This window comes from Ammospiza caudacuta, chromosome 4 (genome assembly GCF_027887145.1).
Source record: "Ammospiza caudacuta isolate bAmmCau1 chromosome 4, bAmmCau1.pri, whole genome shotgun sequence".
NCBI classification, from domain to species: Eukaryota; Metazoa; Chordata; class Aves; order Passeriformes; family Passerellidae; genus Ammospiza; species Ammospiza caudacuta.
The window spans coordinates 28,210,887-28,238,171 of record NC_080596.1 but is presented as its reverse complement, the minus strand read 5'-3'; the positions used below and the strand labels follow the sequence as shown (position 1 = coordinate 28,238,171).

General features: G+C 39.4%; 1 protein-coding gene across 1 annotated transcript in view; it reads right to left on the bottom strand.

Moving 5' to 3' along the window:
* Window positions 1-9,994: 9,994 nt before the first annotated feature.
* Window positions 9,995-27,285, bottom strand: part of SYNPO2 (synaptopodin 2) — a 76,471-nt gene continuing 59,180 nt past the window's right edge. Inside the window, exons 4-5 of the mRNA XM_058803355.1 lie at window positions 23,439-25,624; window positions 9,995-11,636 (exon numbers count right to left, since the gene is read on the bottom strand). Of these exons, the coding sequence (XP_058659338.1) occupies window positions 11,073-11,636; window positions 23,439-25,624 (2,750 nt within the window). The 3' untranslated portion in view covers window positions 9,995-11,072. The remainder of the gene's footprint in view (window positions 11,637-23,438; window positions 25,625-27,285) is intronic.

Sequence of the window (27,285 nt, the reverse complement as noted above, 5' to 3'; positions counted from 1 at the left end):
TTTGGGGCATTTTTTCCTCTGTTTCACATGTAGGGAACTGATTTCGGCATTCAGCAGTGCAAATTGTTAGCAACCATCTTTAGTGAATTTTCCCTAAATGGTAGTGATGTTGCTGTTCTGCTTTGAGGCATTTCCACTGTTTGGTGTTTTCTGGTACACCCATTAACTTTGAAGTTAATTAGAATACTTCATGGCTGAAATGTAGAAAGCCTGTAGTTCAGCAGATGTTCTTTCTATAAGTTAGCACAAAAGTGGTGAATTAGAAGTAGTATTTCTTTGTTGCTGTGTCATCAAGACATATCATGACCTTACCTTTCAAAAATTTGAACACTGTTTCCAAACCCATTTCAAAGGCTCTGCTAGTCAATGAATCTGAATACAGCGTCTTTAACTTAGGCAAGTATAAATTTTAAAACTGTCACATGTTGCAGTTGCTTTTTACCCCCAAATATACCTATCAATTTGACCCTTTTAAGTGCAAAATATTTCCATAGTTTTCATTGTGTGGAGCACATCTACTGTACTACTGTGCACGTGTTTTAGGGATAATATCTGTTTGTGATTAATTCTTGGAATTTTTCCCTTTTTTTCCCCTTTAGCTGTTATTGGAGTCATGCAGAAAAGATCAGTGAGCAGGTTGCCACAGAAAGGATGTATTTTACAGGATATTTGGAATATACAATCAATTTACAATAGGTTCGACGCTATTCTTTATCATGTGAGCAATGGTGTTGGAAGTAATACTTGCTGGGTTACACCATCATCAGTCTGCCCCTTTAATTTTTTTAATAAAAAGTAATTTTCTGCTTCCAATTAATTGTGACCTCACAAAGCTCTTAAATACGAAGAATCAAAGGCCAAGTTTTGATCCATAGTTCCATCTTTGCAAGAAGAATTATTTTAAAATGGGAGAAGGAATATTTCACGCCTGAAATGTGCTGTATTTTCTCTTAATGTTGCTCCCATTTCTTTCTTCACAGATTCACTTAGTTTAGAGGCATTCCATGACTAATGGGCTTGCTAGATGATTAGCAGCAAACAAAACTCCTACCATCTCATATTTTCCCCTCTACAAGAGTCCAGCTATGCCATAGATATTTTCCATTCTTACTCTTGATGTTCTACAGATGTGGAATTAAAACTCCTCGCACTGTATGGGAATGCATTGTGGAATTAGACATGTGTGTTTTACCCTCCTGAGTAATTTCTCCATTACTTGAGCTGCCCTAAATGTGGGCATTGTGCTCAGTGGTGTAACACTTGCTGTACCAACACCTTTATACTCCTTAATTCAGATAAAGCTTATCTATCAAATCAAACAGAAGCTGCCAACATTTGCAGCTTAATTGCTTTTCCAAATTCCTCTTTCACTTAGAACAGTGAACAGAGCTAAAAGAAACAAGAAACTATTGTTGGCAAAGTTCTGGAGTTGTGTTTATAGTTCCATCCCCCTCAAAAAACACACTGCAAGAGTAAAAGTCATTGGTGGAGGAATTAAGGCTCTTTGGGGAGTAAAACTTCCAGAAATGTGCACTCAGAATTGCACTAGGAATAAAAGATATGTATAGTATATTATGTACACACTTAAATACCAAGGCTGAAGGTTTTTTCCCAGGGATGGATTTATCTTTATGCTATGACATTTGATTTAGAGCAAATAGCCATGCTCTGGTGCAATAGGAAAGAAGAGACATGGATGGGTGATTAGGGACGACAGATCTAATATTTTTGCTGTTCTCCCTGAATTGTGTTTATGGTTAGAACTTAAAGTAAACAGTTATTTAGCACTGCCATGAAAGTGGATGGTAACTTGGGCCTGTGTGGCAAGGAAGCTGTAAACAAAGTGTGTGTGACTTTTGCCTGTGCACATAATGCATTTGAATCATGCCAACTTCCTTCTCTTTCCCCCAGAGACTATGCCTCAGTATCTTACATGGAAATCACTGGAGCTGGTGGTCACGTAATCACACGAACTGACTCTACATTTGTTCATTACCTTTAGGCTCGTCCTTGCTACTGTGCATTCAAGGAAGATTCTTTAGCAGTGCTTGTGTTGCTTTCTGTTTGTGTACTTTCTGTCTCTCTTTTCCAGGAGGTTTCTGTTTCCAGGAGTTAGTATTGCTAGTCCATTAGCAGAGATTTTTTTTTCTTTAAGCTTTTTGTCCATAAAGTACTTTGTCTGCACACTGATTTTATCTACATTTATTGTTATGCCATCTGCTAAGAAGAAGTTAATTGTTAACTCTACTTTGTTGAGAAAGAAGTGGCAAGTTGGTCAAGTTTTGCTTACTCATTTTAAAACTAATCACAGTTTCTTATTTATGCAGTTTTCAAGGAGGCCCTAGAGAAACTCTTGCACCATCTGTCATAATTTTTCATGTGTGTCACCTTTTCCCCAGGTTAATGGAAGTGACTCCTGACATAAACTTGCCTTCATTTGGCGCCTTTGAGTATGGCTGAGCCATTCTTTTCCCTTTAGTGGCAGGGTTGATCCCCTTAGTAGCAGCTGAGTGTATGTTTTACATTACTGTTGGGACAGATAGAGAAACAATATGCGCTCCTTAGTAACAGACATCAGACTGAAGACATTGCCAGTGGTGATTTGGCAATAGCTCATGGGTAGGCTCATGATTTAACAGGAACTTAAGATTTGGTTCCTTTGGATGGGTTTTGTTTGCTTTGTTGCAGAGTTTAGGTGAGACTAGCATGGTGACATGGGAGAAGGCAGGGGCTTCTGTTATGGTAAAAAATGTGGACTCCCCTTTAATTCTGACATTTTAAACTCATCCTTCTACTGCCCTTTGAGGTTAATCTCTGTTCACTCAGCTGTGGTTACTATGAGTAAACAGCTCCAAAGCCTTACATTCTCTGTCATGGGATTTGGTGAATTTTGTCTGGCAGTCTGGGCCATAACTTGATCTGTCTCTTGAATTACTAGATTGTTTCTTCAAAGGACCTGGAGCTCCCTTCCTCTTCCTTTTCTGAGCTGTAAGAATGTAATTGTGCTGCTTGTGAAGTATGCATGACTGCTATAAATAACCAGTGGATTATAGGTGAAGGTAAGAGCCAGGAATGTCCCCATCCAAGTGCAGCATTGCCATTGCCCCAACAGCCTTGGGCAGTGCACGTGTTCTTTCCATTCCAGGTTCTCTTCCATTGGTAAAATGAGATAATGACATCTGTCCACCCCGTGCTGCTGAGGTCAGGAGTAATAAACTACAGTCTGTGTGAGACTCATTAAGCAATGCCTCCTCTATCATCTGATTTAGCTCAAACTTTAAAGTTTTATGGCATTTGAGTTCCAGTGGACTGCTGATAATGACACTGCTTGGTGTCTGGCATCCCCACAGATCTCTAACTGTGCCACGGCTGCTCTGTTGAAACAGAGGCTTTGTCAGGGAGAGCAAATAGTATGGATTGTATGGATTGTGTACCATTGCCCTCTGTTGGACAGCACTAGGCTTAGTCCAACCTCTTGTCATCCTTTGGGCTTGCAAAACTTCAGAGCAATAAACCTGATAATGTTGTGAAAGTAAGCTTGAAGTGTTTAGTGACAAACTGACCATCCTTGTTCCAAAGATTGCACCAGTCCCTAAAATGCAGAGGGAAATAGAAGTTTGAAAACCTACCATGTCCTAGAATGTCCCAGAATTTTTCTGCTTTACTGGTAAAACATGATTTTATTTTTTTCCCTCCTGCTCTCTGCCTACCTCACATCTTCTGTGGCTTGTGAGCTTTCTGTGTATATGTAGGTGAGTGTTCAATATAATGTATTTCCTGTATTTAGTTTAGCTATGGTTTTTCAGGAAGTTTTTATGCTTTGTCAAAAAGTATAATGTATTTCATACACATTGTAGTATCTGCAAGACATGGTGAATAATGGCAAGAATTTAAAATATGAAAGGTACAATCAAATTATTATCTGAGGGGAAAAGAAATGACAATGTTTCTTGGAAGTGCCCATAATCCTCATTGTGGTTGTGAACTTAGTCCTAACTACTTTTGTGTTCTCTGCCCTCCAGTACACAGTTTATGGCAGAGCATTCTGAGCAGTAGAAATTATTATAAAGGTCACAAGGAAAAACAAAGCTACTGTTGCTACTGTCTGAATGTTATCTGTTTGGATTGCTCTCCAAACCTGTACTCATGCTGCTGTTCATTTGAGGTTACATGCAGAGCAGTCACATCTAACTCCAGTAATAACCATCCAAAACACAGTGATCTGTATCTAATTCTGCTGGGTAAACAGCAGCTTATTAAAGTGTAGGAAGAGATGAGTGCTGGCCTGTTCCTTTGAGAAGCTTCAAGCTGATTTTGAAAAAGCATCTGCCTAAACTTCCATAACTTTATGGCGCCCAAAATAACAACAATCATCTCTTCACTGTCCTTGGGTGTTTTTTCTGGTCTGTTGATGATCCATTTCTCAAGTACAGAATTATCCAAACAGACCTCTGCAAGCCTAGGTGAGTTTGGAGTGATGTAAGGCTATGCCTGGTGTCCTGGGATCCAGTCCACCTATTTTAGGCATTTATTTGAGGATGGAGTTACTTTCTTTTTAAGAATGCCCCTTCACATTGGTTATACAGGAGGCCAAGATAGCAACTTGAGCCTCAGCACAGTCCCAGCTAACTCTCCATAATTCTGCACATGAGTGAGCGAGTTCCTAACAGAAGATAACATTTAAAAATCTGATTATTGCCATAGTGTTTTGTCAATCACATTTTGTAATTCTGCAGGCTACAAAAATCTACAGAACTGCTGACACCAATTCAGTGCTTGTAAATTTGTTGTGTTTTGTGGTGCTACATATTTCTGTGTGAGATGGAGTCTTTGCCCTGCTGGCATAAGTGTTAAATTAGTCAAGTTCCTGTTGATTTAACTGGTAACAGGATTCTGCTCCACGTGTTCCAAGGAATTCTGTTGTCCTGTTTTGTTCTTGGTGTTTCTTTGAAATGTGGGTTTTCTGAGGGCATACTGATTCAGTAGGAAGATTTATTAATTTCTACACTAATCTTTTTATTTTATTGCCACATGGAAAATCTCTTGGGGTTTTATACTGCCAAAGGAAGTAAAGAATGGTGAACTCCACAGAAAATAATCTTGAACTTTCACAAAATGATGAAATTATGTGCATCTGTGGTGGGGAATTTCTTGGAAACTGTAAAAGTTACCAATATTGATCATCTTCTTCAAAATATTCTGTTTTGCATACAAGTAATTCTCCAGGGAGCTTCAAGTCCTGTGTTTGTATACAAACCATTTTATAGGCCATATATTTGAATTTAAATATAAACTGTCTTGAAGAGACCTAAAAATCAGAGTAGCTGATGTGCACCTGATCAAAACTGCTGTTTATGCTCATAAGCCTTCCTGTTAGAAAAAAACCCCAAAACATTAGAAATACCAGAGTTAAGAATATGCTGACTTTATATTGATTCTTATTTTTCAAAAATTACTGACTTTTTGAGGCTAAACCCAAGCACATCCATTGATATTAGGAAGTGACTAATTAAAATGAAAATTACTTTGGAATTGTTAATAATATAAAGAGTGGCAATTGTTTTATAGCTGCCACAGTTCTGTGAGGTTTTTCATGCTAGGAAACTCTACCAATACATCTATTATTCTGATTTAGAATTCTGTAAAGCTTCTTATTTTCCATTTTTGCCTTGGGCAAATTCTGCTTGTCTACAGCCTGGTTTAAATTATTTATAACATTTAACATTGTTTGTCCAGCAATTAGCATATCTTTCCTTTAGTTTCCTTATTTATAGGGAAAAAACTAGTCATGAACCTCTTCAGTATTTAGACAAAATTACCCTTGGGTTTTGATTTACTTTAAAGATAAAATTAGATCTGGAGGTTTATCAACACCTTCTTTTTGATACGTGTGTCAGTGTATTGGAACCTTCCAGCTGTTTGAACTGCAGCGCAGCACAGAATGTTCTCCATGAGCATCTGTTAATTGGCCATTACCTTTCTTCCTCCACAAACACCCCACAGCTTCGTGTGCACGCACACAAACGCTCCCGAGGTCATTTTGTTTTGAGTGTGAATTACTTGAGTCCTTTTTTGGGACTGAAAATGTGTGAACAAACGCCAGACATTTTCCAGCATCTTGAGTGCTGTTTCTGACTCAGCAGCAACACAAGGCTTCTTTTTAAGGTCCAATAATATACCCAGGGAACAATTTCAAAGCACAAGTGTTCAGTTTGAGGAAAACCAGACACTGGCCTGGAAATGTCTGCCTCTCTGGACTTAAAATTCCCCATTCCATCAGCCTCACATTCAGTAAGGGAGAAATCTGCCACACTGGAGTCATTTTAAATGCTCTTAAGTGTTGATGAATGCACCAGAAAATCGAGGGCATTCCAAGAAACCCAGGGTACATTCTCTGCACAGTGAAACATCCTACAAAACCTATGACTATTCCCCTGGCAGGGAGATTTTTAATCTGTTGCCAATTACAGGACTCAAGGGAGTTATGTTAAACTGCGAGTGTGGCTTATGCTTCCTTTCTTTATGATGTATTTTAGAACTTACCAAAGAATGGAAATGTAGCTGTGGAAATGAATAGTACTGGGTCTCTTATAACCTTGTAAATCCTTTGTAGAGCAAAGCTCTTAAAATTGTGGAGCTTTTTCCCTGAGTTTTACATGCATTAATCATTTTTCTTGTACTGGGGACAAAATCCTGCTTGCTGTACAAATGCAAAAACTGCTTTGGGATTCATTTCATGTGTATAGTAAAAATCTGATCTGACTTTCCTCAGCTAGATTGTATATGCTGGCCTTATTTCCTGAAGAGCTATTTATCCAAATAGCCTTCCTAGTGTACAGACTGGGTTCACAATTTATTCACAATATTTATTTCACGTTTGAACAGTAAGTTTCAAACAATGAGAATACAGCAGTGTACAAGGAACTAAACAGAGGGTTAGGTGCAAGTAAAGTAGACAAGTACAGTACGTAGATTTTAGTTGCAGATTTTTGTGGTTGGGCTGAAAATGTTCAAACAATAAAAACTGTTCTGTTTGTATTATTTAACCTGGCTAGACTGTACTTCACTGTGTTTCCTTCCCCTGCTTAGTCAGTATGGAAATGAAATTCCACTAAATTTGATAAGTTGCCTTTTGACCTGATACTGATTTAAGCTTCTAGAAGCTCAGACCAGCACGAGGTCACTGACAGGCAAAGTCAGTGAGTCTAAAAATGGTGCAGAAAAAAAGAGATTAGGCTTTACTTGGGTTCAGACTATTTAAACAAACAGAAAAGAATCTAGGGAAAACAAAATTGTGTTTCTCATCTGATTGGTCAAATCACTTTATTATGTGATACAATTTACATCGCTGGCATGCACTGTCAAATAAAGTGTCCTCTGCAATGAGCAAAAGTCTTTAGAAGTGAAAAGTCTTCTATAAAGATAACACAGTCTCTTGCTACTAGGCAGAAATGCAGTGTAAATAGATATTTGGTTGTGTTAAAGCACACTGAAATGAAAACAAACTATGAACAAGATTGTGAACTTCATCATCTAACATAACTAAGGAAACTAATTTTCAATTATATTGTGTATTCAAATGCTCTGCATGTTAACAGAGACACCTCCGAGGGTGAGCACAAAGCCAATGATTTAAAATATCAAGGGAATTTTTTCCTCACATTTACTGAGCAGATCTGTGCATTCAAAAGCAAATGTATGAAATACTTGCATTAATATACTCAGAACTCACACACAACAGTCACAACTATTTTATAGAAAGATGCTTTGCTAGTGGAGTAACAGGGTGAAGGACAGAAGGTGAAAAATGCTGTGGGGTCCTTCTAAAGCTCTGATGCATTAATATTTCATTTACTGGTCTGGTCCTGCTGCTTTCTTTGAAATCACTACATGATCTCAATCTGGATTTAGCCTGATTTCCTTCCAAACAAGGCTATGTGATCTGTCTGCATGCCTGCCCTCAGGTCTGCCCTCCCATTAATAACTTCAAAATTGTTTATTAGCTCCATTTCTCTGCAGCACAGAAACAGATCTCAGAGACAATCCATTGCCCACAGACTTTGTAAAAATAGACGGTGTCGGGGAGGCCAGATCCAGTTCCCAGTGTTGCTATTGAGGGAAATGCTGCACTGGAAAGTCATTCCATATTAGATAGGGGAGAATCCACATGGGAAAAAGAGATAGGAAATCCTCAGCAGGAGGAAAAAAAGAAATCCGGAGTAGGTCATATTAAACACCCAAATTAATCTATGATATGATACAAAGCTACATGAACTCCAGCGTCAGGGATTCTCATGTTCACAGAAGTACTCAGAGATTAATTCCTGCTTGTGAAGAGAATGAAATTATAGGGCTGCACAGTTTTTGTTCTAGGGGAGTTGACAGAAAGTCAGTGGTCCTGTCTGAAACTCTTCACTTCCATGTTTGTTGCCTATTTGCGGTGGGGAGTTAGGGCTTCATCCTAGAGAACCTTTTCCTGTAAAGCCATGTGATCACAGCATTAAAGCCTTTCCAAGATCACTTGGTATCATAACTTTTTTTGCAATATCAACATTTAAAAACACTTTTGGCAATTTTTAATTGCATGTACCTTAAAATTAAGCACACATTTTCTTCTGATAGATGCATGACCTCAGAATTCACACCACTACTTTCAATGGGAATGTAAAAGATAGGTGTCCAATTCTTAGAATTAAAATAATGGTGTTGGGTAAAAATATGCTTTAATGCAAACTCATTAATCTGTTTTTCTTTCTAATGATGTAAAGGAAACAGTTAAAAGCAGAAATCTGAACTTAGCCTGGAAAGAGGAACTTGTTTTGCTATGGTAATATGGACCACAGGTCAGCAAAATACGTAAGAAGCATGCACTTTTCAGAATGTAGGCCTTCTGTGAAATGCATTGCATTGGTACTTACTGAATATCTAAGGCCTTGATGACCTTGAACTATAGATTTCACTGAATTTCAATTTGATTTATAATTTAACTGAAATTAAGTCAGGATTTGGCATGTACTTCCAGGGCAATAGGTTTAGCTGTGAGGATAAGCCCTCAAGGCTAAGGGGACTTCCACAGTCCCACTGGTGGAATATTCCCAATTGTGATAGAAGGGGACATAAAGAGACTCTGCAGAGAGACATCTATTTTTGCCTGTGTCGCAGGAAAAATTACTCTGATTATATGCATATATAACTCTGAGGTGCAAAGCTTATTTTCAGGCATATCATGGCAGCCTTGTTCATGTAATTTTTCTAAATCACTTTTTTTTTTTTTGGAAATTCATATTATGAAATAAATCTGTAAAGTGCTATAGCATATGATCATATTCTAAAAGTTTACCACTCTCTCATCTTCATTTCCTGACTGGTCAGAAAGATCAATTGAATTTTAGGGAGACTTCTGTTTGGATACAGAATTTCTGCCAACTTAAACTCATTAAGGCTATATTTTTTCCTGTAATTATTTGCTTTTAGGGGAAGTTCCACCTCAACTGAACTTGGATTTCATTTTCCTTTCTCCTTCATTTTATAATTGCTCTAAGTGAAAATTCTTTGCAGATGGGAATTTTTTGTGCTATATTTTTTCTTGCTGCATATGTGTTTTAGTTTTTTCTAATCGAATCCCTTCACTCACAGTGACAGCCTGACTGAAACTAAGAATCCCTTCACTCACAGTGACAGCCTTACTGAAACTAAGGAGAGTTAATAGTGCTGCTGCAGTACTTTCAGCTGACTGTGCTTGACAGATCCTTCAAGAATTCCCAACAGAATAAGGAGGATTGACAACACTTCGTAAAACTCGGGGTGTTCATTTAATGCTTTAACAACATCTAAACTACCCAGGAAGCCTGGAATACATACATTTTTAGCCACATATTTCTATTGTTTAAATAAGCTGCAAATGCAAGGAATGTCTCACCAGCAAAAATTACTCAGCATCCCTTCAGGTCCATCAGCATCATTTAGGTATAACCAACCACCCAAATATTTGCTCCTAGACTCACACCCTGCACCACATATCAGGAACCCTCTGCCACATGCCAGCTTCTAGAGCAGGAACTGTCCTTGCTAAACAACTTATCTATGTCTTCCCAACTGAGAATACAACTCAAAAGCTTTCTAAACATTGAGCTACCTTAGAAACACAAATAACTGCCCAGCCAGTTGGATTACCAGGCACTGGAGCAGTAAATGCTCAGCAAATAGTGCATTTCACAGAGAAATAAAGGCTGTTCAGCCTCTGACTTGTTTGATAGTTTATTACAAAAATATCTTGCAATCCAGTTTAAATACACTCTTCATCTCTTTTGTTGTTCAAGTATCATGGTATTGATCTCTATTAACAATGCCTCTCTTCCTGGTGTTTTGACATTAATTACAAGATGTAAAACTTCATTGGAACTGTCTTGAAATCTATCTGAAATGATTGCCTGTGTATGATTTCCTCTATCTACATATTGTGGTGTTTCAGGTACCATTGCCACAAATGTGTTTTAACTGTTGCCATAGTAAGAATATTCATGGATTTACTTTCTTAACTCATTATAGAAATGCAGTAAAAAACCATATGGCAAATAAGCCAGTGCTTCAAAGTCTTCCACTTCCATTAGAACTTTTGCAAATCTGACTATATTTAGTAACTTAGAACTCATGCCTAACATACTCAGAAAACCTGCAAGATCCTGTAAAATACTTCTTGGTTTTAAAATGCCCTTATTTTACTTTTTTTTTTTTCACATTAGCTTAACTGCAAGCATTTTTGCTGTCACTTTGTACATCCTTGCTAGATTTTTGCATCGAGTACATGGATTGCCCCACTTTCATCTCCCCCCTCACCCCAAGAAATGCATATTTTTGCTTTTTGACAAACAGAACAATCTTAGGTGTAAAATGAGTCTATTCTAGAGGCTGCTAGCACTGCAGTCATGTGAAAACTGTGCTCCATTCAATTTTGTCTCCTCATTTTTTTACTTCAGACATCACCAGGCCAGCAAGAAACTTTCCTTCTCCAACTCATATCTTAGGGCTTGCTGAGCTGGAGGAAGGGAAAATGCCCCAGGCCCTTCAGCTGCTCATGTTGGACGCCTCCATCCCCTTGGCTGTGGATTGTAGTTTGAATCAGCTGTTGACAAGCAATAGTCAGACCTGGAATCCATGGACATTATATCGGGATCCATTGTGGAGCGCTGAGTGCAGTAGGGATACTGCAGCTTAGGGCCAGCCTGCGGGGCACTTGGGGCTGACAGGGAGCTTTTTTGGGGTGACAGAACCCCTGATTGCTTCCCTCCCAGTGAGGCTACGCTACCACTCGGGGCTGGGGGCTCGTAAGCAACTTTAAATTTCCATTCATCTGGTGGCTCAGGAAGCGTTTTCCTGCGAGCAGCCGACACTACGTTAGCAGCAACGGATTCCTGCATGCTTTGGGGGCCAAAAGCTTCATCCACTAGGCCAAGGGGAGATCTGGCTGCTGCTTCCCAGGGAGTCAGTCTCTTGCCAGGCTTGTCAGCTGCTGTGTCTGGCTTGCTGAAGTAATCAGGGGCAGGCTGAAATACAAGAGGAGAAGTGGGAGACATGGCTTGAGGGATGAATGAGGAAGGCCTCCCAGGAAGCGATAGTGAGCGGCCACTGCTCCTTCCCTAGGAAGACAAAATACCAAATACGGTTATTAAGCAGCAAGAAAGGAAGATCCTTCTCTTCACTTCCAAACTGGAACAAAAGACACTGAAGGCATGTGACATCCTGGCAGTCCCTTTTTATGTCTATGGGTATCTTTTAGAACTTTAATTTACTGGAAAGACAGGAGGCAGAGAAAGAAACAGGAACAAAGACACAGCAAATTGAATTTTTGAGGAAAGCAAGCAGACCAAAGAGAGACTTTTACTGAAAAAGTACAGTGGCATTAGCAACTGTGCAGCTTTCCCACTACTTAGCTGGTGTGCCTTGCTCTGAAAAGACCATTCTTAATGCAGAAGGGAGTTATGTTGTGACAGTTCTGTGTGTGTTTACAAGATTCTTTCTAACATTAGGCACAGCCTAATTTATTTGATAACAGGCTCTGTCTAGGACATCTCTCCAAGAACGTATCTTTGGCAATCTCCTTTTAAGAAAGGCTTTTCTTACTCAAAAATTATTAGACTGATCCCAGTTTTCTCTTTTTGGGGCACAAAAGTGAGCACAAACAATTAGAGGCATTAATGCAATCATTCACTTAATACGCTTACATGACACTACTTTTGGCTTCTTTAAAAGGCAATGCCCTCGGAATTTCAGTACATTCCGACCCACTTATAGGAGCAATCCATTCATTTTTGACAAATCCTAATCTTCTTAGTAATGCAGCACTTTGAAACAGAAACTGTGTTTGTGAGAAGGTTCTGCTGCAGCAGCCATTTGGCAGCGCACAAAGCAGGTACAGCCTGTCCCCAAGCCAGACCTGCTCTCTGTGTCACACAAATTACCTTGTTCTTACAGTTTCTACAAATGTGATTCCTAAACTCACTGATTTACACTCATTGATTCATGTCCTCAGGCTTAAATTACTTTAATTCTGAAATCTGCTCTGAAATTCCTGGCTCTTTTTGCCAGAGACTTTGCTAGAATTTACTCTGAACGACATTGCCCTGCATTCCTTTTCCTAATGAGCTTCCCACACTTAAATCACTGTAAGCATTAACTAGAGAGCAGCTAACCAGGTATGTGATCATTCAAGATATAGCTGATCTAGCAAAGACTCACATAGAAATGTCACATTTTAAATTTTTCTGCCACAGGACTTTGGTGCACTTAAGAAACTTGAACGACCACTGCTTCAGGTTTTAAATCATGTTGTAATATCAGCTTTTTGTATGAGAGATGGAAACTGAGGAAGAGACTTCAGATTTCATAATTTTCAGTCAGTTGAGTCATACTTAGCCTGAATCTCTTTTAAAAAGTGTAGTGACACTCAGAGGTTATGTCATGAGAGTTTTGACAAGTTTCACAACTGATGCTTTATGACAGGACTGTCCTGTCATCTCTTAGCTATGATCAGCTCTTTCCAGTTTGCATTTCAGAGAGAAAACTCCTCAACATTATCAATCCCACCTACACACCCCCCTATGTTAGAAAGTAATCAGATAACCCAAACCACAAGAAATTAGGTGGTTATTAAGAATATAAAGCAATTAAGAAGATAAGGTCATAGGGATGAAGTAGTTGATCAAGCAGGCCCACCTCATCAGTCTACTGGTGTAAGCTCCTCTCAGGAGAGTTCTACTGCGCAAAAGTTCCCCTTTTTCAATGGAAATATCTGTTCAAAGCCCTGTGAGTACTTTGTAGGTTTTCAGAGATGCAGAGAGAAATGATACTTTTTAAACAAGTGTTGGATAAGATATCTGTCTTTTCAAGACCTTTAGATGAAGATACTGTTGAGTCTGTCCTGTTCAGAGAAAAACTCCAGAGCTCATCAAGTTATGGAAGTATCTTTTTGGTGTAACCATAAGTTATAAAGCAGGAACTAATTTTCTTTGACAGTTTAATCAGAGAATGGTGAGTTATTAAGTGTGTTTTACTACCTTTTTATCAAAATGAATCATTCTATTGTATTATTTATGTAGAAGTCCTGGTCTGGTCTTCCATTTCCCACTTGATAGCTTGTCTTTAGAAAAAAAGGTCTGAGGACTCTTATTTAGACTAAAGACTTTAGGCTGGGTTTTAACTTTGAAATTCCAAAATATGAAAATGCACATCAGTTTCCTCTAGCTTTTGTAAAGTAAGGATAGTCTCTGCTTCCTTGAAGTAAGGACTGAACAGTGTGTGTGTTTAACTAATATTTATCTTCTTGGATTGTGAGAGGACAAAACTGTGAAGGTAAACAGCATTCCAGATATTTCACCTGGAAGAAGGCTGAAGTACAGAGGAGGAACCTTGCAAATTCCAAAAGCAGGGCCTGAAGGAATTTGAGGAAGAGAAAACTAACTAACTAACTAACTAACTAACTAACTAACTAACTAACTAACTAACTAACTAACTAACCAACCAACCCAACCAACACACTACTATGGTGTTCAGCCCCTTCAAGCTAACAAATTCTGGAATTAAGGCAACTTCCAATCACTAGAATTCATCATTCATCTGCTGGACAGCAGCAGCCAGAGATGCTAATACTTTCTAACATTTCCCCTTTATATTTAAATTCTGGAGATACATCTGTTGACAAGCATGTACTAGAAACAATGCACAAACCCCAGACACAATGAAAAACATGAAGTGTAACTAGAGAATAATTACTCTCCCTTCTTTCTACCTTAAGCTATAAGAAAATAATAAAAAGAGGGGTAGAGATTTTCCATTCTTCACCTCAGAAATCAAGGAAGAAGAGAAAAGTGAAATGCTACCAGAATTATTACTTTATCACCTTTTTTATTCCTATGACCTTGTGGTAAAACAGTTACTAGAATTATGCAGCAAGACAAGCTAGAACCCTCTACACTGATTAATTTATTCTATTCCAGTTCCTGGATGTTTTCATAGGGAAAGACCTTTTTCTGCAATAGTTATTGAAGGGAAAGTGATTCCTAAATGTAAAGAAGAGGAAGGGCTATTTAGAGTTGCCCTTTGCCATCAAAGAATCCTGTCAGCTGCTGAGTGCTTTAGGTGTCTGTGCAAATAGATTAAACTGTTTAGGTTAGTTTTAGATTAACACTGATTTTGACAATGCAAACTAGTTATAAACTGCTCACTGAAGCAAACATTCATGACACTGCAAGAATCTCTGGTAGTTATAAGATCTGTGTTAATAAAAACTAATATTTATATAATACTACTTCCAAAAGGAACTATTTCCATACATAAGCAAATGAATGTAAAAGCAGTACTTAGGTGTGTGCATGTACAGATCTAGTTAATGTAAGATGGATAAGTGTGACTGTCTGCCTTTGATTTAATGATATCTTTACCAATTGTCAGGAAAAAATGGGTTATTTGGAACTTACAGCTATTTCAATTTTCCTCTTAATTATGAAAAGCTGCAAGACAAAAAGAACAGTACTTAGGTTCATAAATGGTGCAAATTTTAAAGGCAGGAGTCAGAAAGGTCTTTTTTCCTTTTCCAGGCTAAATAAGAATGTGTAGTACTACGTAGTGAAATGATTTCCCAGCAGCTGTTTTTGTGTCTCAGGTGGAACATCTCAGTACGAGAAACCTCTGTGTGTGTGTTTACAAACCACAACTGCTGTTTTACCAGTCAAGAACACAAAATTGGGTTGGGCTCTGAATAGTCCAGTGAAACTCTCTCCGCATAAACTCCTCCCTAATGAAGTCATTTGAAAAAGTTGGACCTTTGTGTCTAAGTCATTAAAGCAATTTTATTTTTGTCTTTTCATTATGGTCCAGGTCCTTAATCCCATATCAAAGCACATTAAAATCCAAGTTAACAATAGTGCCTGGATGCTGTTTACACAGAAAGGGACAAAGGAGGAGGAAGCAGATAAAACAGTTGTTTTATCTCAAAAAGTGACTCTGAAGTCCAGAATGATGCATTTCTCCTTTGGCCTTCTATGGGCTTGCAATGGCCTCTCCAGTTAGAGACCAAACCACTGAGAAAATGCTAGGACAAAATAAATTATACTGAATTTTTATGCCTTTCAATTCTTTTCTTATTTCTGTTTTTTTAACATGAAAGAAGCACTTCAGTTTATTTAACTCAGCTGAGTATTGAAGAGAGACATATTGTTAATAATATTAAAGCTTTTTTTTTTCCCAAACAATTTATTATTTAAACTTTATGTAATGAAAATATATTTTCTCTCAGAAATGCTGCCAGCTCTGCAGTAAATGCTACAGCTATTTTACAATTCAACTACCAAAAGTTTTGAAATAAAATGGGAAAATAATTTTTATTTGAAACTCTTGAAATATTTTACAGTAGACTAAAATAGGAATGAAGAAATTTGACTAATGGCTGGGGAGGGAATCTCACCTGTCTAACAACTAAAACCTTGTCAGTGGCTGTACTGAGACCAGGAATAAATTAGAATCACACAGTTCAGGCCTGATCTTGTCTTCCTCAAAGCTGTCTTGTCAGGGAGTGATTCTGAAACTTTATAGGGAATTTTAGAACTGGAATCTAATTTATTCTAAATTCAAATTGTTTCTAAATGTGGTGTTATTTCAGGTGAGAACAATCTTGTTTTCATAATTTGTATACAAACTAAGGAAGCAGTTACTGTCAGCCACCTCACATAAGTTTTGCGGCAACTCACATAAGATTTGTGACAAAATTTGTGAAAAGTTTTGCCTTTGAAAATAAAGTCCTTTTTAGCTGTCAATTAATTTTAGAAAAGGAAAGTAAATTATTAGATTAGGCCTTCACTTCTGCGAAATGCTTGTGTGCTTAAAAACCAAAAGACTGTTGCTAACTTGTCTTTTAACTTGATAAATTAGTTAGCTCATTTTGGACCTGTGCATATGAAAGAAAACCAGCTTTTCATTATAATTGTGTTCTCTAAACACAGTACATTTATGCCTACAGAAAGCAAATGTCTGAAACTTTTGGCCATAGGTGCCTTGTATTTCCTTGGAATAAACAGTTTATTTCTTGCAATGAACAATATTTGCTGCCACCTGCTGGATTTTACATTGCACAGCTACCAGTGCAAACTTGGCCCTGTTTTCTGACCTTTCTACCTTGAGATGTGGTACCCGTGCCTGCTTTAGAACTGGTTTGACACAAACCTTTGTGTCTGAAGTGTCCCATATTTCAGTGTAAATGTCCCTGTGTGTGAACATTCACGCTGAGAGCTTTATTCAGGCTCAACAGGAGCACAGCCTGTTCCAGCCCCATATCCTGTGAGGTATGAGTGTTTTATTCATTCATTCCTACAAGTATCTGGTGGTTTAACCCCCCTGTTACAGTGTACTCCATGATGGAATTCCAGGCTTTATTTTGGCTCTTAAAAAGTTGTCTTGAAGCAATGCTAGGGAAGTTGGAAGGTCAGCTCTTCCAAAGCTCTGAAATGAAAGCACCATTGCCCAGTGCTGATGCATTTTGATTAAATTTCAGGATTTCTGCCCCACCAATTCAGGGATTCATTTAGGAAATATTAGGGTTCTCTAACACAGGAGTAGATTGTAAAAAAAGGTGGTTTTGTGGGTTGGAATTCATAGCTGGTCACTGAGGGCTCCCTTTCTGGAATTCCACCTGGAGTCTGCCAGCTGTTAACACTCACAGAGGGATGTTAAGGATCACATTGACAGAGTAACTGCTGCATGTGCTGCTGGGCTCTGGAGATGCCTTGAAGTGCCTTGAACTGGACACCCAGGGCCACAGAGTGCCCTGGTGTCAGTGCTGCTCAAGCTGTGCATTATTTATTCATTTGTAGAATGCAACAGTGCAAAGATGAACCCTAGCTTCTGAATGGTTTGGGTGCCAGCAGCAGAAATCAGTAAGAAAATCATTCAGAATGAAAGGCACCCTTTGAAGAGTGTGCATTGAGTAAGGAATGGTGCTGAGCATGGAATGATGTCAAAACAAAGCAAAGAGCTGTTTGTCAGATGGGAATCCTTGCAATGATTGCAGATGTTCTGGCCACACAAACCAAGGAGATTGGATTAAGTTGACACAGGCAACAAGAATTCCAAGTGCCTCACTTTGCAATCCAAACAGCAGTGTTTAATATTGCTTTTCCCATAATTCTATATACACAGTGTCAGATGCTTGCATCAGTTCCACTTCAGCACTCTAGGGAGAAAACCAAGTGTACCCAGATGCTGGATATTTTGCTTTTGTTTGCAGTATAGAGCCATATATGCCAACAACAACCTGCATAGAGGGGTTGTGAGAAGAAGCATTCTCACAAATCAAAGCCAAAAATCACTAGCAGTTACTTATGGGTTTTGGGGAAAAAAGAATCCTTCTTTTAAAAACCTGAAAATATTTGTCCTTAGGTTTATACTGTATGGAAGCTTTTACTTATAATATAAATGTGCTGAATTCTTTGCTTCTCAATCAGTTAAAGCTCACACTGAAACTGAATGTTGTGCTCCATGTCACCCTTTGTAATCCAATGTGCTCCCGTGATTGGGAATGTATTTTACTTCTGTAATGTTCCTCCTTTTCTTCTGTTTGTTGTATGTTTCTTAAAACCATTACAATCTGCTGTTTCAGATCTAGATGGAAACATCAAGAGAAACATTCCATCTGTTCAACAGTCCAGTCTTGACACCTATTTAGAAATCACCTGGTTATTTTCATAGCATCTTATCTTTGAATTGCCTGGAGTTATGAGGGGAGTCTCTGGTTTAAGATTTCTGTCTTTAAAATGTACAAAAGAATGAGGATTCTTGTATGAAAATGCTGGTTTTACATTAATTTCCCACAAAGGAAGCCTTCATCCAGATAGTTAAGCTGTAAATTCAGGAAGTTATTTCTCTCATAGCTGAGTTTTCTCAGCCTAAGGGAGTGTGCAGTTATTATATTAACCCAGGTGTTTGTGCAGGTTTCATGTGCACTGCAATTAAAAAGTTTGTCAAGATCATTACAATGAGGAATAGGTTTTTCCTTTAAATGCTGTAGATGATAACTGGAGACTTGATCAGCACACAAAGAAAAAGTCTTTCCCTGCCTTACTTAAGGAAGCAAATATTAAACCCATGGGATTATTGTCATATGGTTTGTCCTAGCTCATAAAGGAAGAGTTCAAGTCTGCATCTGTAGAGATCATTTCAACATAGAGTTTCAGGATTTTTTCTACTTTTTAAATCATTTGATGAAAACCTGAAGGGCTTCCATTAGTAAGCAACCAGCCTGAAAACCACTTGTCAAACATAACTCTTGAGTGATCCCAACTTCTCCTTTATGTAGTGGCATGCAAAAGTAATGTCTACTGTAAAGTAAGACCAGTTGTTGTACTGGGTACTGTCAAGTTGTGATGGGGGCACCAAGACTGCCATGAAATTACCAGGCTCACATATTTTCCCAAAAGATCTACCAGCAGTGAGTTCATTCAGAGCTTGTGAATCCACAGGGTTTTGAAGATCTTGTCAAGTTTCTTCATCATATAGTCTTTCCATTCCAAGCTGAGCAGAGCCATTATAAATACCATTATGCCAAGCTGTGTAATAAAGATTTGCACTTGCTGTGCCAAACCACCAAAGCAATCAGCGCAATCCCAGCTGTTTGACTTCAGGTACAGAAAGTTGCATCATGTAAAAAGGCAAGACTGGAAGAGAGAACCTTTTTAGAACCAAAGGGTTTGGAATTTTAAAGCTAGCAAATCTGGAAAAGGATCCTGGAAAAAAGAGAGGAGAAACATTTTGCACAGTGTTAGTTGTTGTCATTTCCCTGCTGTTCCCCTGCCTCACAGTGTACAGAGCATTCCCCACTCCAGAACAGCTGGAGCAGCACACAAGGGTCAGGCTGGTCCTTTGCTGACCTCTCCTCCTGGATACTTGATAAGCAATGCTCCTCCCAGATCCCATCATCTGGTGTGAAGTTCTCTTTATAACTGCTTGTCACCTTTTCTCAGAGTTCAACAAAAATAAAAATCAGGAAATGTCTGGAAATAGTCAGCTGTCTCTATATGCAGAGCCCCTCTTGCTGTTCTTTTACCTTCATTATTTCAAAATCCTCTGACAGGTACTTTATCTTGTGTAGTCACTCTTTTTTTATGGAGTTTTGTCCCCCCAGCTTGCTTCCCTCTAATCCCAGTACTATTTTCTCTCAAAATTTCTGCTCTGCCAATTAGCACTAATTTTTCTACCTGAACCACACACAAACTCCACACTTCCTGGGTTTTTTGGAGCCTGCTGGTACCTCAACCTCTTATTTTTTGTTTCTTCCTTAGGAGAAGAAAGCAGAAGAATGAGGCTTGCTTGTAAGACATGGTAATGTTTACATTATAAGTGTTGCTACAGGAAAAATTCATTGAAATCTCTTTCTGGTTGTTTCATAGTACATTATTTTTTCTCAAGCAAGAAAATGGTAAGAGTGGTTCCTCTAGAGAAGGGAGGAGGAGTTAAGCAGTTCTTAAGAAGAAGAGTTCTTCTTTAGTTCTTTAGTTCTGGTCGAAAAACTAAATTTTTTCTTTCATTTTTGCAGCAGAAATTTTACCTTTTTGTCTGAAAGCCACTCATCTCCAAACAAAACTTTCCAATTCAGTTATGTAGCAGGATGTTTATAACTTAATTTATGATTAAATTGAAGATATATTAACCCTTGATTGAGGTAGCTGTTTTTATGAAAAGGCTGTCTAGAACGTGAGATCAAAACTGCTGTATTATAATACCTCCAGTCTGTGTTAATTAAATGTGTTAAAATAGTCATAAAACACATAAATTCCTCCTTTAATGTGAACATACTGGAAGTATTGTTATTGGACATGGCTTAAAATTCACTGTTAAATATGCTTCCATAGCAAAGATGACAACTGCATCTTGGCAGGCTGGCCATATTATATAAAATAATTCTAATAGCTTTTTCAGAAAACCATCTACAAAAGCTCACTGCCCTTTCCAAATGAAATTTCAGATGGCTCCTCTACACAAATAATTCATTTTCTTGACATTTTAGATACATTTGACTTTAGCTTTTCATCTAGACCCATGATAATGAGCAGCTCAGCTTTCCTCTAAATATCTGCCTCACGAGAGATTACATCTTGGATAAACCTGTAGGCAGAGCAGTCTTTTGAAACAGTAATAAGAATTAAAGACTTACCTGATTAGTGAAATGAGCCTTGAAGCCAAGTTGGATGCAAGTCCCATGTGTGTAGGATGATGTGTATATAAGGAATTGAATTCAAAGATGGGCTTTGAATGAGATTTTCAAAAGATCCAAACTGAGCTATGAGCACTAATGTCATTGAGACTTTTGTTTTTAACTCTAACTGGTGCTTTAAAAATCCTTCTGTCATTGTTCTAGGCCATATAAAATACTTGTATTTGAATGCAAATGGGATCAAAATTCAGCTTTTCATCATAGATGCACTTTGGAAGCTCCTGTGTCTCGGAGCCACATGCATCAATACCAACACTTGTGGAGGAAGGACAAAGTTGCCATAAGTCTCCTCCTTAGGGAAAAATATTCTTTTGGTGGTGGAGTGAACAAGTACAGAAGTATGATTATAATTTACAGATGTGCTCTACAGGAGGAGACTAAGCAAAAACAGAAAGGCAATATGAGGCTGATTGGATTTCTGTGTCTCTTCATAGCATTACTTACCTTTGGCAGGGGATCTTTATTCAAAGTAAATCCTGGTGTCTTAAAGTCTACCTAAAATAGTGTGTGCTACTCCAGATTGATCTTGGAAAGAGGGAAAGAAAGGAGGGAGCAAAGGGAAGAGGAAAGAGGTGGGGAAGGGGACGGAGGAGCTTTTGTATTAACAGACTAGCATAGGAAATAGTCTTCCCCCAAAAATAAGCTGTCAGTCTGTACATGGATGTGAAGCAAAAAAAAAAGCTGCCAAACCAAAGAAAAAAGCCACAAACAGGCAGAGAGGAAAGGGACAAGTTTAATGATAGAAGAAAAGTACAGGTATTGACAGTGGAAAACAGGTATAATGGAGATCTCCAAAGGACTAAAATATTGCTACTTTCTATTTCCAGGTAAATGCATTATAACTATTTCTTGAGTTTTCCAATTTTTTCCCCCTCTGAACATCCTATAATTTTTCTGAATTTTAAGGGGGAGATGGCCCCTTGGTAATTTTCTTCTAATGCAGTCATTATCCCAATCTAAAATTTAAAGGGGAGAGTAGGATTTTGGAGGTCCAAAATTCATAGGAGTGTTTTTTATTGATTTGATTAGAGTTTGAATTCAGCCTGCTTTCTGCATGTGCAACCAAATGCATTCTTCTCATCTTTGATTGCAGTTTGAGTTACCATCATGGGACCAAACTACAGAGATTTTGTTCATACTTAGGAATGTTTTCTTCATTGAAATAGATGGTTCTTCAAACCCTGCTATGATATACAAGGTCCATAATCTGGTCAGTAACTAGCTGAATGATAGTTTAAACAAATATACCAACAAATTCTGCCACCTTTATTCACAGAGTTATGCTTTAATCTTTAGCTTCCCACCTGGGATGGATTTTGATTCCCTTAGTTGTGAGAAACAGCACCTTGTTTTAGCCCTAGCACCACTAATGCTGATGAAAGCCATGCTAAACTACTCAAATATTTGCTCTAGATTTACTGCAGGATTATACAGTACATTTCAAGATCACAGACTCTTAGAAGCTCTCCCCAGTAGCAGTATTTCAATCCTTAGTCCCCAATATGACAAGTAAAAGATAAAAGCAAAAGACCAGAATAAAAAGATTTAAAGTGTGAAGAAGCACTGTAGAGGCCCAAGAGAAGAAAATTAAATGTGTACAAGAGGCCAGTAGGAAGACATGGTCATAATCATGATTTACAGGTAATTTCTGTGGCACAAAGTACTCTGGGAGCAAGAATCAGAATTCTACACTATAGGCAGCCCTCCAGTTCTCAGTCACTGTGCTTTCACAAGAAACTGGTTCATTGCATTACAGCTGCAAAACCCAGCTCACCTCTGACTGCTCAATAATTTTGATTTACATGCTTCTCTCATACTTGCTGGGTTCAAGGCAAACTCTGGCTAAAAATATGCCTGCATGTGGGATGTGAAATTTCCCCAAAATGGGAAATTTTAAGCAATTTGTCCAGCTGTCTTTCCACCTCTTTTTAGTCTTCATAACACTCCAGCATCTCTTATAGCACATTCTCTGTGAAATCACAGAGGCAATTCATGATTTTAGATCACAGCTGATCCACATAGCTTACTAGCTAAGCCCCTGGCTGATCAATCAGATTCCTGTGGAAGGACCTTTGAGCCAGGACAGACTCTGAGTGAATTCCATGAGGCTCTGTGCAGGCCAAAGGTCTATCCAGTTGTATTCTGCTAGTGATCAGTCAGAGTCTACCACTGTATCTATTTTATGCTGTGTTAATAATACATATTGCTATTAGTTAATAAGGCACTTCTTTTAAAAAAAAGCAACACCAAAGTCCTCTAATCCCTAGGTCATTAGAACACAGTTGGGGAGAGTAACAGGAAGAAAGCTGTTCTCTGTTAATTTGACATACCAGGAACATTGTTCACTGTTTCTATTGTTGTAGTCCTAAAGCAAAAACCTAGTGTCCTGCTCACTTCATGCAATGGCACCTCTCCATTTCAGGATGTCATATCTATAAAGCACCTGATAAAATGCATAAATGTGCTAAAAATTTTAGATCTATTTTGATTCCTTTAAAAAGTTCAAATATTTTGGACCCAGATTTGAGGTGATACATCTGACATTCTTAAGTAAGCTAAGGAATACCACTGGCACAGTCTGTGTGCCAGGTGACCACTGCAAACCAGTGACTGCAAGCAAAATGGACACTAAGTTTCTGCTTAGAAACCAGGTTTACTCTCGAATAACCGATGGCTTCCACACCTGTGCAGTGACACCAGCTTTCTTGGCTGAGAATTTTGGCCTCGGAGCAGTAAACAAAGAGGATGTGGTGGTTTCTGGCTTAGAAAAGGCAGAGTAGCCCGTGGGTGAGTATGATTCATTCCCTGGGAGAGAGGCGTTGGATGGGAACAAAGGCTGGGACCCGTAGGCTGGCACGGAGTACACCGAGGAGGGCCGGGCCCTCGTGGGAGAGCCAGCACCAGGTGGAAGGAAGGTGGGTAAAGGCAGTGTTTGCTTTGAGGGGGACAGCTTTGATGTCTGCTTCAGGGCAAGGCTTTCCTTAGGAGGCTGGAAAGTAAATAAAGATGGATCGAGTTGATAAGGTTGATGTTTCATGATATCCAAAGCATTGAGACCTTTCTTTGGTTTTCTTTTTGTGTTTTTGGTAGCAGCAGGGGCTTTAGAGGAAGGCTTGGTAGCAGCAGCAGGGTAAGATGGGCAGTGGATGGGATTATAAGCGACGGGTGGAGGTGCTCGGACGTTAGATGAATATTTCCAAGAAGCTGGTAAAGATGGAGTTGGAGATGCTGCTCGTGCCATGTTAGCCTGCACAGTCTCTGAATCCACCACATACTTCTCCATTCGGGAATGCCTCCTGGCAAACAGCTGTGCTCCTTTCCCACTCATTTCTGGTGGCATCTCAAAGGGAGGCTTTGTTTCTCCAGAGCTTGGGGTGATTGGTGTTGCCTTGGGGGCAAGGTTTGGACTCGCCAGGCTGGCCTGAGGCCCTTTGAAAGGACCAGCAAGGTCGAGAGTGCTTGGGGGATGGACGGGAGAATGAGGATACTGTGGAGATTTGGGTGGTGCAGGATACGCTGCCTGAGGTGAGGCTGGTGCTGGGAAAGAAGGAGGCTTGTTGGAAGCTGCAGCTGAAGGTGACCAAACCGGTGAAAGTGGAGAACTAGCAGAAGGAGACACCTTGAGTGAAGGCTTTGGAGCAACAGGAGGAGGGGCCTTTTGTTTAGATGCTTGAGTCTGCATGAAATTGCAAGCTTCTGCTCCCAAACTGAGGTAGTCTTCTTCAGGTCCTGACTCAAAACCAGCTCCGGTCCCTTTTTTGCCTTCTGCGTTGTGTACAAGGGACAACAGGGCAGGATTAGGACTTATTTTGGGTGCGTCTTTGAAATTGAACATGGGTTTGGAAGTGCTTCTTCTCTTTGCCTCCTGCAGTATCCCAGTTCTTTTGGCTGGCACGGCAATCCTTTCATCCCTGGACGCGATGTGTTCCGTGGGCTCCGTGGCTGCCCATGCGGGCGGGGCGGCCTTGCTGGCCACAGGAGCTGAGACAGGTCTGTAGAAAGCCTCAGCTGGTGGGCTGACAGAGCAGTAAGGAGGTGGTGCTGCTGCATCTGAAAGGGGACTGGTGACATTTCTTACAGGTGAAAATGGTGCAGCTGCTCGGTTTTGAACTCCAGAAGGGAAAGGTTTTGCTGTTTTATTCAAAGATGGTGCCTTTTGAGTTCCAGAGGACTGAAAAGAGAGATTTGTGCCAGGTGCTAAGCCAAAGCCATTTTGTTGTACCACTTTGCTGTGATTCTGGCTCACATCTGTGTAGCTTTTGCTCACACAGCTCTGCTGTCTCGATATTTCCTCCTCTTTTGATTGATAGATGGAAGAGCTCACTTTCTGGAAGTTCTCTGTCATGGTGCTTTCCTTGTGCTCCTCTGTCTGCACTGTGCTTGCCTTCATCTCCTCTTGTTCCGCTGTAATCTGATCCATCCTCTGCCGCCTCTTGGCAAACATGAGGGCCCCTTTCCCTGTGGTGTCTGCAAGCGTCTGCATCTCCTCTCCACTTTTTGTCTTCTTTTCCACCTCGAGCAGACCACTGTCCCAGTCAAATGTCACGATCTTGCCGTCCTTGTCAATGTCAGAGAAAAAATCTTCATCTATTTCTGACTCACTTGTTGCAAGCAAACTCACCTCAAAAGTGTTTTCCTTGTCCCCCTCTTCACCTTCACCCTCTTCCTCTTCGTCCTCGTCACGTTCCAACTCCCCAGTCCCGTAGCTGACTAAAGTGTATTTCCTCGCCCTTTGGCGGCGCTTTTTGAACATCAACACCCCCTTGGAATTGGGGTTGGGAGCTGCTGTCAGCAGCAGTGCAATGCTTTTACATTTAGATTTGGCTTCTTTCACCTGCTTCTCCGACAGGCTCTCACTTCGTCGGAGCCCTGGGGAAGGAATCAGAGTGCACAATTAATTCATGCAGCCCACCACTCTGCAAGGAGACTAACAAGTGCATTTTTCTGTACTGAAATTTATTAAATATGAAAACATTTCTTTTGTATGGAAAGTTCATTATACTTGAGTTTTTCTCACAATATCAGCTGGGTTAGAAATGCCATACTCAGCATGCCTTGGAGACACACCCATGCAAGTTCAAAGGCTACATCACTTTCCTTAGAACTCTCTTAGCTCAACAGGAACATTATACACATCTTTATTTCTAACATTGTCAATTTTTATTCCCAGGACCAACAGGCAGGTGATATTTTCTCATTTATCCAGCTTCTGGTCTGGTGTTTTCCAAATATTTGACTACAAGTTCCTAGGCTTACAGCAGCCGTTCCCAGCCAGGCATGCCCATGACTGCTTAATGTCCAAGACCAAACGAAACTGAGCAGATTCTGTCTGACAGTGGCAGCAGCTTCTGCCATTTAGGTGCTTCTTTTACTCCTGTAAATTGCAAACTTGCTATAAGTCAGCATGCTACTGTGTATTAGCTGTTTAAAAGCAAGTAGACATCCAGAAGGGCATACACAGAAAATATTAGCATTGACTTTCAACCCCTTTGTCCATAGTATGCAATGAAAGCAGGTTTCAGTCTTTAAACAAGCATTATTTGCATGAAATATAAGTTCTGTAAGATATGACATATACAGAATATTTATTTTGGAAATGTGGCAAGAGTGAATCCACATTTAAGAGCACAACCAAGGAGACTCAACTAACTTCTCAAGGGTATTCACTGGAGTATCAATGACAATATTTCCGAAAGCATAAGCTACTGGTTTTCTTCAGGTCATGTGAAAGAGGAACAGATGCAGCTGCAAGGCTGATGGATGCACTGTTCATCAGTGTGACTGCTTCTTCGTAATGGGACATGGAGCATGTCCCTCATGGGGCAATGGTGGTCAGGTGGTGTCCCTGCTGCTTTCCCTTCCTCGTACTCTACCACTGAACCTCATCAATTACAGCCTCAATAGCTCCTCCCTTCAAAAAACCTGGAATTTAAAGCCATTCCTCACTAAATCTATAGTCACAAGGAAAAAACATGCCTCTGATAAAAGTAAATTATTCAGTATCTTTTTCTGGCATAAATAAAACAAAGTTTTTAAAGAAAGTTATGCCCTGTGTTTTCTAGTCATGATCCTTTTAGCCATGTCAGTAGATGGAGTCTGATACTTCTCCTATTAAAGACAATTGGAGTTTTGCCATTATGCCAGATGACTGCACAACTGGACCAATGGTCCTCACAAGAATCTATAAAAGAGAAAAGAGCATGGCACCCAAACCAGCAATTTGTAATATTTTATTGTTGGAGAGCGGCATCACAAAATCCTTGGCTCAGTCCTGCGACAATCCAATTGCTTACAATAGGAAGGTATTTTCCAAAACTATGGGTTTTAGTGTTGGAGTGCTTCCTATTCAGGTAAATATAATCTGAATAATATTTGCAGAGAAAATTTCTGCTAAAGAGATCATAATAAAAGTTCTTTTCTAAAAGTTTTTTTTCAGACTTAAATGCATAATAACTTCTCTTTTTGCAGAAAACATGCATAGTGCTTGCTGTACACAGAGCATTCACTAGGCTGGGCAATTTGTCTTTTCT